Source organism: Triplophysa rosa, linkage group LG20 (genome assembly GCF_024868665.1).
Source record: "Triplophysa rosa linkage group LG20, Trosa_1v2, whole genome shotgun sequence".
Taxonomy (NCBI): Eukaryota; Metazoa; Chordata; class Actinopteri; order Cypriniformes; family Nemacheilidae; genus Triplophysa; species Triplophysa rosa.
Window position 1 is genome coordinate 12,121,892 of NC_079909.1, and position 12,076 is coordinate 12,133,967.

General features: G+C 40.6%; 1 protein-coding gene across 5 annotated transcripts in view; it reads right to left on the minus strand.

Moving 5' to 3' along the window:
* The window catches only part of atp2b4 (ATPase plasma membrane Ca2+ transporting 4), a 67,136-nt gene that overhangs the window by 16,370 nt on the left and 38,690 nt on the right, over nt 1-12,076 (minus strand). For 3 of the 5 annotated variants that reach the window (XM_057362493.1, XM_057362494.1, XM_057362495.1), the window contains exons 3-11: nt 8,346-8,543; nt 7,489-7,746; nt 6,866-6,991; nt 6,084-6,209; nt 4,932-4,967; nt 2,184-2,363; nt 1,130-1,344; nt 673-915; nt 340-584 (exon numbers count right to left, since the gene is read on the minus strand). In XM_057362493.1, the coding sequence (XP_057218476.1) occupies nt 340-584; nt 673-915; nt 1,130-1,344; nt 2,184-2,363; nt 4,932-4,967; nt 6,084-6,209; nt 6,866-6,991; nt 7,489-7,746; nt 8,346-8,543 (1,627 nt within the window). The remainder of the gene's footprint in view (nt 1-339; nt 585-672; nt 916-1,129; nt 1,345-2,183; nt 2,364-4,931; nt 4,968-6,083; nt 6,210-6,865; nt 6,992-7,488; nt 7,747-8,345; nt 8,544-12,076) is intronic. The other 2 variants (XM_057362496.1, XM_057362497.1) reach the window with 1 other exon arrangement.

Here is a 12,076-nt window from a genome sequence, read left to right on the forward strand (position 1 = left end):
TCAAAATTTTCCTTCTCCTAAACTCCTCTTATGATGCTATCATTTTTTTTCAGCCAAATTCAAATTTAACTGATCAGAGACCTTGTTGAAAGCTGAAGGGTTTTGCTTTCCCACATGTAACCTATATGTCATTATTTCTTCAAGTATTCATCTTGCGAATGTTACTACACCATGGCTTGGAATATCAAGTTTATGACCGCAGAATATGTATGAATAGACTTGGAAATGTAAATAGATGTAGAAATACAGGTACAGTCTTATTCCACAGTATAATGTAATCCTGCATAACAAATAAAAAACGTAATTATATTTCATATTAAAGATGTAGCATTGGCATACTTGCGCAGGATGATCTCAGAGGCGCCCTTGCTGTACATACGAAATCCGGTGCCCGTTGAGTTCTTCAGCACAGTACTCATGCTCTTCCTGGTGGAGTTGAAAGTGTAAACCTTGTAAAATATTTCCTCTGGAACCTCGTCCCTAATAGGCTGATAATCTTGTTTCAGTTCCAGCACAAATCCCAGAAGGCCACACTCTGTCTTATTACCCACATGCCTTGGCAGACCACCTTCCCTTTCTGGGGGCTGAGACGCATCACAAAGAAACAATTAATCCACCACAAAACATCACAGATCAATTATTCAGAGGTTTTCAATAAAGTTTTATTCTTACCAGGATCTTGCTAGTGTACGCTGAATTAATGGAAATGCTGTTCACCAGCAGCTCTAGAATCTGTGTATTTAGGACATCTGGTTCAGGAACTTTCTTGTAGTGTGTGTCACTTACAAAGGCCTGCACCACGGTCATCCGATTCATGGTCAGCGTTCCGGTTTTATCAGAGCATATGGCAGTGGCGTTACCCATGGTTTCACATGCATCCAGATGCCTTACAAGGTTATTATCCTTCATCATTTTCTGTTGAGAAAAACAGCAGTTAGTCTAGTTTTAGGGCAGAAATAACACACACAAGTTTAGTCTAACTAACCTAATTCCTACATAACTGACAATGTATCTGCACATTCCTATGATACAAAGCAAAAATGACTGTCATTAAACCTCCAGAGACACCTCAAGACATCATGAGCAGTGAATGACAGGGTTGTGTTGGCACTAGCTACCAACCTCTCACCTTAACTGAATATGCCAGAGAGATAGTGACAGCCAGAGGCAATCCCTCAGGCACTGCCACCACCAGCACCGTCACACCAATAATGAAAAATTTGACGAAGTATTGAATGTAGATTGGCGTGCACTCGGCCGTCCATTCGCGCCCCTGAACGCCGAAGGTATCGATGACAAAGTAAAGGATGAGAATGATGACCGTCGCAGCAGACATGATGAGACCTGCCGAAGAAAAGAACGCTTTAAGACCGGGGGACGCAAAGCCTACCAAACTTCCTGTTAGTCATAGCAGCAAGAGCCAGGGGCTGAAGCTCTCAATCTGAATGTGATTTAGTTGTGAGGGTAAATGTAGGATAATTAGGTAGAACACAGCCCAAAGAGACGCATTTTTATATTGGGTGACATTATTTCTTTGGGCTGTAAACCTTCAAAAACAACTGAATTAACATAAGTAGAGGACGTCTTAAAGGGATAGTTCACCCAAAAATGAAAATTCTATCACCCTCAAGTTGTTCCAAACCTGAATAAACATCTTTGTTTGGTTGAACAAAAAGAAAGATATTTGGAAACATGTTAGCAACTGAGATTTCTGGGACATCATTGACTACCATAATATAAAAAAATATTTCTTGTCCTGTTTAAAACAAAAAAAAGAAAATATTTTGAAGAATTTAGCAAAGCAGACAGTCCTGGGGCATCTCGGATAAGCATTTTAATGGTAGTCAATGGTGCCCCAAAATCTCAGTTGCTAACATTCTTCCAAATTTCTTTGTGTTCAACAGAACAAAGAAATGTATACAGGTTTGGAACAACCTATGGTTGAGTTATTCATGATAGAATTTTCATTTTTGGGTGAACTATCCCTTTAAGAAAACCATGTGCTGGCATTATACTGTCATACATAATATTGTTGTGCTATATACATTTAACGCCATGTTGCTAAATTTCACACCACCAGCAAAATCTGGACCTACTTTTAATAATGATGCTTTATGACTCATCAAATCAAAGTGCATAAATTCAACAATGACACACTTGTGTGGCACAAGAGATATCCTTACCTGCTTTACCAATCTGAACCGCCAACCTTGTCAGCTTGCTCTGCAGGACCGACTTCTCCTTCTTCGTGACTTTGAACTTCTTTTTCTCCTTTTCTTCCTTCTCCTCCTTTTCTTCAGATTCCGCTCCTTCCTCGCTCTTCAGCGGCTGGATCTCCAGAGCGATGCCGTCCTGGGTCTTAGCTGTGGAGGTTGATTTCAGGAGTGGTTATGGGAACAAGGGAGGAACGTGCCAAAAAAAGGATGGAGGAAGATGAGAGGATGGAGAAAGGGAAGGAGAAAATGGGCAGTTGATTAAAAGCTAGAGGGCAAGTCATATAAAGGGTTTCTAGAGAATTATACAGATCAACCGTAGCAGAAGAAAAAACTCGGAATTGATAGTGACTTTGCAATGAGTGAATTTGGGCAGGTGTGGACAGATTTTTCAAATCACAGGGCCTTTTTAGGTTTAAAGTATGCACACAAAATTTTGCGTAGGTGCCAAGCAGCATGAGACATTTCTATATATTATGAGCCTATTCTTATAGATAATGTACTTTGTCACTGGCCAAAAAGGTACAACATTCAGGTATTTAAAGGCGGGGTGTCCGATTTCTTAGCCATTGTTGATGTTCAAATCATCAAAACAGACACACCCCTACCCCCATCTTTCGCTTTCGTCAGCGCTCGGCTCGACTAATGTCCGTCCTGTGCACTGTACTCGGCCTGACTTTGTCTAAACAAGCGTAATTCGGTAATCAGACACCCCGCCTTTAAACCTATTTTCAAGATACACCCAAAGATCATTTTAAAATTTGGGCCATTGGTTTTTATTATTGTGTTATCAAGGAAAGCCTTACCTAAGTACATTCACTTTACGGTTTATAGCAACTCGATGAACGTGTCTCCAATATAGTGTTACTTACTGATATGCTCTTAATAATGGTCAGTAAACTGCTAAGGATGTATTCGGAATGAAAATGTTTAAGACATTAACAGAGAAACCAGCTGCTGAAGTAAAAAAAACTCTGATTGTAACATCAGTAACTTTAATTCAATTACGCAACAGGCAGGGATAAAACAACATATTATATTACCCAGCATCCAACTGAAATAGAAACTTAAATGGAGTCGAAGATCCAATTCAGCCACTTTGCCATAGATAGACATTGATCCCTTACCCCAATTTCTCATTAAGTCCCCCTTTTAAAAGATAAAGAAAGGCCGAGATGTTTTCATTTTACAGTTAGCCTATGCATCATCTCGAACATGCACTCATGAAGGGCTCAAAATCTGTAATGGAGAACCCTGAGGTGAAATGTGACGTTGGGTGCAGAAATTCCGAAAAGGTCGAAAAACAGTCCATGAGCCTACCCGACCACCAGTCACAACAAACAACTGACCAGATACGACGACCACACATGTATTAGGGATTGATGGACGAACTGACCGTCTGACTGACAACACGAACAGAGGCACGCACAACGAACACGAGAGGCAAGTGATTTGCAGACTAACTCAAACACAGAAAAACAGTCCAAACAACAGGCAGAGATACAACCACCACGAGGAAAACGATCGGAGAGGTTTCGGTTCGTTTTTCTGCTCCCAAATGAAAGGGCGGCACCAGAGAAAGAGGTGAAAGAAAGGGTCAAATTTTGACCACGAGAAGAGTGGACAAGACAGCATGACACCCTGAGCCACACCCTAGAAAGAAGCAACAGTGAGAAAAACAAAGAGCTAATGAAACAACAAACGGACAACAACGACAATCCACAGCTGGTCCATTTTGCAAGGGTGCAACTCCCACAAAAGCCACGCCCCTAAGCATCACATCAATGTCATAAACCTCTATCTATACAGGCCCAGTCTATGTCGCAATAAACACGTGAATGTATTCTTCGGCCAAACGTGTAGGTAGAAGATGATAGCCTGATAACAGCTCATCGGAGTGTGTGCGTGCTTGAGATGAAGGGCAAAGGGAAGGAGACAAGATGATTAGTTCTGTGTGGAGCAGATGCTCGGTCTCTATGCGCTGTAGGGGGTGGGGTTGCTAAGGCTCAGCCAGGGCACACCCTGAAACATGGTAAAAAATGACCTGGCCGAGCGCACAGAGATAGCTTGCCTTCTGAAAATTAGTCCTCGAAAGTCACACTGGGGAAAATGAAATGCACAAAACAAAAACGTTTTTAACAGTTTACGTTTAATAACATATTTACGCATGACATTAATTAAACGTGTTTATTTTATATATGACATTACAACAGTTTCGTTCTGTTCTGTGCGGTAAAAGATTTATCTGAATAGCACCATCTCAGGAGCCAATAACAGAGCTAATAAGGTCACTGGAGACCTGCTGCAGCATCCACAAAACATCTATAAAACATATTTGGCCTTCATGCCTTATAAGAAGAACTGAATGCATTTAACTGCACACGCAAAGAAACATATATTTGAGCATTTTCAGCAAAATCAGAAAAACACCATTAACCATTAATCACAGATAACTATTTAAATCTACTGACAGACATAAAGTTGCAGACATGCAAGGTCTTCTGGCTGCTTAGTGCCGTTTGTAGCAGGTGAGAGTTGCACCCTTTCATAGGTAAAGCGAGGCAAAAAGCTCCCCGGGGCTCAGCAGTAACGGGTAAGCGACAGCGTGAAAGACAGAGAGAGAAAGTGAGCGAGCAAGTGAGTGGGACTGAGACGAGACTCCGAGACTTGCCGCTGAATGGGGAGGGGGGAGAAGGGATAGGGAGTGGGTAAGGTTACCTTTGTTGCGATTTTCAGGGGGTCCTTGTTTTTTACCTGTTTAAAACGAGAGAGAGAGGGCGGAGGGCTGATATAACATGGCTCAAAGTAAATAAACCATAGACAGAAGAACATAAATCAAAAAACAACCAAAGCTATATAAGTAATACTACATTCCATGAGCACATGTGGGATTTGAGATGTCGTCTAGAAAGAAACAAAAGGACTGGAGGGTCTTTGTGCATAGCACACTGACGGCTATGTCGCTGGCATACACCTGACAAAACCTTTTTATCAGGAAGTTTGTCTGTGATCAATTTTGTTTGGCTGAAACAAAAAAGCAGCTTTCTCCATTTATTAAATCAGAAAGTTCATTCTTTAACTTAGGGTTAAGGAACAAAACATGGAGCCATTGTTAGTCCAACAAAATTCGGTGAGCACTCTGCAATTGTTTTTAGGTGTTCCTCTAACGTTGTATGTATCTTTAGGCCATGACAAAAGAGTGTGTCAAATCGTTTCAACTGAATTGACTGCTGAATTAGAAGGTGACCCAACAAACACGGACATCAGGGAGACCTTGATAGGTAACAGCAGGTGTTGTCAGGTAGCTGTCAGGTGAATATTTTACATACTCTGGGGTACTATGAAAGCCATCACAGCTTGCGCACACAGAGGGGACATACTGACTACGTAACTGGCGATAAAAACAACAGGACGGCAATGATTGTGTTTCCCGGACTGCTTATCATCAATCATTTTGTATTATCGAGTGCGTCATATGCGTGGAGTTCACAAAAACTGTCGGATTTTGGAATGGAAAATCAGCCTTATATTGCCTTTCCTTAATAATAGCTAATTAGGAACGTGGAGCTCAAATTTAGCTTGAGCCAGAAAAAAACAATACGTTTATAAATCAAACAAAAATGCAGTACAAGTAGGGTGATTTTAGTGAGACGATATGCTATTTTAGAAAATAGTCACAGAATTTAAGGCTTGGCCGAGGAATGAGTAGATGTTTTGGGGAAGATGGAAACTGTCCAGAAAATCTCTTGAACGGCTCTTACCTCTGGCAGGACTGATGGTAGGTAAACCTCATAACCAGAGAGGTAGACTGTCTTACTCAAACACAGAGGGTATTATCCACAAGAGAATGAAAGTATGTCAGACTCTCACCTTTCTTCACCTTCTTCTCCTCATCCTCATTGCTAGTGCCCAAAAGGGTGAAAATGATTCCTGTCTGCGAATTCAGGCCCACAGCACTGACCACCATTTTGCCAGATCCCTCCATCACGTGAGTTCCTAAACAAAGACCATTTGACTTCAGTAGTTGATACAAAAGTAAGTGACATTTCTCGATAACTCATTTCAGATATTTGGTACTGTCAAACATGCTTTTTTTAACCGCTAGCTCAGCTTGGATTATAAAAAAAAAACGTTTTAATTATAAAATGTATTATATTATATTGTATTATAAAAATACAATTGTGTTACGATACGTTACATGTTATGTTATATGTTACGTTATATATTATATTATATTATTACATAGTCCAGATTTTATAGTCACACACCCACTCGGTCACTTTCTATCACACACTGTAACACCAGTAAAGTCTCAGTCATAGCACAAGCCATCATTATTACTTCTAACATGACATTTACCAAAGAGTAGCTGAGGCTCAGGCACATTTTTTGAGCAACAGATTTTGAATATGTGCCGTAAAATAGTTCCACAGACAAGATGTGCTGAAATTTTGAAACTCTTGCTTTCGTATTATAGCTTTATTTGCATGACGCACTTCAATCAGAGCCAGGCTGTTGAGGGGTTTCTAGAAAGAGCCAGACTGTTTTTGACCAACTCAAGAATTCAAGAAACTTCTAAATTATACATGTACAATTCTGAGATTTTTTTTAAAATGTGAGGCCAAACCAGTGAAACAGACACACAGTCTCACCCGACAGAAGCATAGGGTCCTTTTCCACAGATTTGCGGACCTGATCGCACTCTCCAGTCAGAGAGCTTTCATCTATTTTCAGGTCATTACCCTGGATGAAGACACCATCGGCTGGGAGAAGGTCACCTGATGGAACACAACTTGGAGGTGAATGATTGTGTGGTGCACATGAAGAGAAAGAGAGACACGTTCAGCAGTTCAGCAAGAGAAAAGGAGCAGAGGCTGAGTCGGCGGCCATGACGACAAATATCTCCTGTGGCTGTTGGACCCCCCACGCATCGCCCACGTTGCAGGCATCATGAGCATGAGCAATGACTCACGTAAGTTGGTGAGCATGAGTCATGAGCCATGCTTTGTGTCTCAGACAGACCCGCAGTCACATAAGATCTGTCACAACCGCTGGAGAACTCACAGATCAACTCACCTCTGAGGTTTATGGGAAAGGCAAGAGGTTGTGGAGGGAAGCTATCCTTTATAAATACCACACGACTACCAAAGATCACCGAATACAGTGACGGCAGTTCAGTGAACAGTGTCACACGTGAAAAAAGACACGGACGGGCCCCAGAGGCGAACCTAAACTAAACAATAAAGTTACAGTATGATACAGTACATGAACTCACCATATTTGATTTGCGCGATGTCACCCACGACAATCTCAGCCACGGGTATCTGGATGACCTGCCCTTTCCGGATGACCGTAAACTTCTGCTCCTGCTCGATCCGACTCTGCAGCCCACGGAACTGTTTCTCTTTACTCCAATCATTGAAGGCCGTCACCAGCACCACAATGATGACGGAAAACAAGATGGCAGCACCTTCGATCCAGCCTGCCTGAGCTTCACCCTCATCCTCCACACCTCCAGCTGCTTGACCGCAGTCTGGAATTACATAAACACAGAGGAAATCAATTTAAAGACAAGTTATATGTTTCAAACATCCTGCGATACAAAATATCTCTCCCTCTCCAGTCCAAGCTCAATATAACATTTAAAGAGGTTCATATAACCTTCAGAGACCATTAAAAGTCAAAGCAATATCAACAGCAGCTGCACACTCGTGTTTTACTGGTGTCTCCTCTTTAGAAAGGCTTCCTTTTGCCAGATTTAGTTTTACCGCAGATTTACACTTCATTGACCTAATTTCCTTCTGGAGAACTTGATGACTGTCTAAGGTCAGCCGTGTGGCTTCAGCCATATGGATAATAGGAAGAGCCTGCAGTCACAGCCAAATTCAACTTCTTTTGAACAACAGTCCCAAATGGAGCCGTTATTGAAATGTAAGATGCCAAGAAATATTGAGTCACTTACAAAATCCTGATTTAAAAAGACTGGTCCCTGAACAATAAAAAGAACAAGTCTGAAGGTCTAAAAACAGCATTGTTTGGATAATCGTTTCTTACGTAGCTTGGGTTTAGCACTAAGAAAGGCTAACAATAACAATGTTCAAACAGACCGAAAACTTTAATTCAGCAACTCACTGTCACTGCCTTCCCCTTGTGGGTGGTAAAAGGACAGGCCCAGGGAAATAATGGCAGCCACCTCCAGAATAATGAGAGTGACATCCTGGAGAGCTTCCCACACCAACTGAAGAAAGGTCTTGGGCTTCTTAGGGGGAATTAAGTTTTGACCGAACACTGTGCGGCGTTTTTCCAAATCAGCAGGGTCACCAGAGAGTCCTACAAAAAAATAACAAAAATAATTATTAAAACATTGATTAGACTGTGAAATCTGCAAATCTTGAACACATTTGACCATGAATCAATGATATTCTCTATTAATGTGCCAGGTAAAAAAATGAAAATAGACCGTTTCATTGGACGCACACGAAGATTCATTAAATAAACGATTTGTTGAACGGGTCCTGTCTGTAAATAGACCGTATGAGACATTGACATCTAGCTATTGAGCTTGGTAAATATAAAATATTGGAGAGGCAAGTTTAGCCAAGTAACTGTACTTCTCGGTTTCTTTTGCTTGTTATCAGAAATAATCTACAGGCACTATTGTTTGCGAATGTGTACCGGAAGTTAAGGGCAGTCCATGAATGCGCGCACGCGCAGTAACATTTGATTGTTTTGCTGCATTGAAACCATCTATAGTAGTGACAAAAAGTAATTTCTGGGGTACAACACTTGGCCTCTAATGCCCCCTCAAAATATGAGATGGTACAAAATGAACAAAACAAACTTTTAAGGTATTTAAAAAAACAAAATGATTTGCAAAAAGCTTACCAGAAAACCAGACAAAAACCAGCCTGACTAATAGCACACCCTGCTTTATTTAATATCAGAACAATTAAGCATGCCTGGGTGGAACCCATAAACCTTAGAACTAACACGCTTTGACAACCTTAATCCAAGCTAGAGTCTATTTTGCAGCAGACGCTGTTGAAACTGTAATCGTACACCTTCATACGGTTATTATTTTGAGCACACAAACAATAAACACGGTCAGATATTTCTGCATTTCAGGTGGATTATCATTGATATGCGTGTCAAGGTTTATAGGAGCAGTGGAACAATTAATCAGTGTTGAGTGCTTGTAGCCGACAAGCCCAGAATATTGAATGAGTTTTAGACTTTATGTTTAATCAACCAGAAACAAGTACATAGGGCTTGGGAGGGGTTTAGGCAAAATAGAAATTGCACAAAAACCATTTTGAAATACTATGTTTAATCCGTTGTTAACCAGCACCAATTCACTTGCATTGGTTTTGCATCCATACAATAGAAGTGAAAGGGCGCTGTTCAGTTACCAACTTTCTTCAAAATATCCTCTTTTGTGTTCTGCTGAAAAAAGAAAGTCATACAGGTTTGAAATGACAAGAAGGTGAGTAAATGATGAAAAAAAAAATCATTTTTGGGTGAACTATCCCTTTAAGGTTTCTTTTCCTGCCAAGATGTCCCTTGTAAACAATCAATCCTCAATCACAAACTGCAAGACCGATCGGATAAAGTGCTTTGTGCAAAGAGCAGGCCTTCGAGAAGAACTGTCAGTATTGCTAAGTATATTATTATGCAATAAAAGAATCGGTATGTGCGCATTCCTCAATAGATCCAGACTGTGTCAACAGACCAGCATGTTCTTGATTGACACTACAACAGGCCTCTCCAAGGGGGATGCATCAGAAAGCATGCAGCTGAGATTTTAGATAGGGGTGTGCGCTACGACTAATTTGACCATCGTTTAAACGAAGGTTTTGTAACCGGGTAGTCGACTAGTCTAAAACTAAGAATGGCCCAGAAGGCGGTCCAAAAACTTTACGTAGGGCCTATGTGATTCATTTTAAAGACTAAAGAATGTAGTCTATAAATCAAACTGTTCATATCCAATATTTAATGTAGCTAAAACCGGCATATGTGTTCCACTTTCCTTACGTTATGATCATTAATATTTCTGCATTTGCCGATGCGCAAACCCTGACTGGATCGTTTATAGCGGCTGCAAGAAGTGACGCATTTGTTTGCTTTGACTGGTCTGTGCCTGGGCTTAAAATATGTAGCCTATACGACTTTATGAAATCCATTTTATTTTTGGACTCTAAAAGTTCAATTCAATTTTAGTAATCAAATTTAAAAAAAATTTGTAAAAAGTGTGTCTATTACACTGAAATCATGAAACGTTAAATATTTAACAACAATTGATTAAAAGCTTAAAAACTTCTTTAAAACCTCTGTTTGCCCTCTACTTTAAACAAGCTGAAGGTCAGAATTGATTTTCCAGAGATTGCCCCTCTCTTTATTTCTCTTCATCAATTTATCTCTTGCTGCAGTCCATTCCAGGCTGGCCTGCGAGTGATTTGTATATGTTTCGACATTTACGAGATTGAGATTTAGGACGAAGCATCCCGGCCCTCCCAGAGGAATATCAAGTCGAAATGGAAACATTTCAAAGACATTCCTTATCATCCCGAGTTCTTCATTTTGTCTAAATGTTGTTTTTAAAAGCCAATTTCTCACTATTGACTCTCTATCCACTATCTATATAAATGCCCTCTTGTTCAGTAACAGGAAGGCACCAGGTACATTCCCACAAAACATCTGACTCACAAAATGACCACTTGAACATTTCAAGAGAACGGCACCCGGCCCTGTCAAGAACAATGGTTTCAATTTGGCCATTCAACAGCCATGCAAATGAGGTAAACAACAGGCCTGTCTGCTCGGGTCTTGGAAGCACAAGGAAGCAGGAAAAAACTATCCATCTTATCGCATATTAATTATAAGGTCTAAATTCAGAAAATCATCAAGCAGAGAGAGCAAAATATTTTTTCTGTGTTTATTTGCTAGATGCTAACAGGAGCTGACTGCCTCCAGACTGCAGTCACATCTATGGCTGGGAGAGTGTTGCCGGGGGGCTGGTGTCAAGGTGACGGAAGCGGAGGCTTTGAAAGTGGATGCTGCGAGGTGATGGTTGTGTAAGGGGAATGGAGAAGATCATTAATAGGGCTAAGCTGGCTTCACAAGAAAGAAACAAAAAAGTCACAAGAAAAAGTATACAACAACTGATCCACTTTACTAACAGGTGATAGATGGTTACTGACAAATAAGCATCTAAAAATAGCATGAAGTAGGACTGATGAGATATACATGGTTCTTTTTTGTGCTTTTTGGCCTGCTTAATATCTGTGGTCGATATGAACCGTCACTACTGTCTGCATTCCACAGACAAAAACAACAGCATTTGGGTTTGGATCGCAATGAATGAGGGTAGAAATCATAACCAAAGTTTCATTTTTCACCGTTCCTTTAAAACGGTTGATTCCACCTTAAAAATCAAGCATTTTGTTTTCTTCGCTTGGGAGGATGGGAGGTGAGAGAAGAATTCACAACACATGGACAGCATAAGGGCTGTGGCTAAATGGAGCACAGCCAGCCACACCCCCTACAGCTACACAAACTCTCTCTTTCTTTCTAAGCAGCACATTCATCATTCCCTCACATCACTGCACCTGATTTCTCTGTGACGTCTGTCGTTCACACTAAGGGCGTTTGTTTGTAAAATTATGCTGTCATTAACTTAAACAGTGAATCAATTAACCTATGCAAGGACTGGATCATAGAGCAGCTGCTGTTGCTGATATCTCTGATTCACATTTCATTGACAATCATAGCATTTCACACAAAATCCTCAAGACACTTTTAGTAATTTCTGCACTGATATTGGAAAGAAAGAAATCACTGACATTGGCTTAAATCTGGTCAAATGT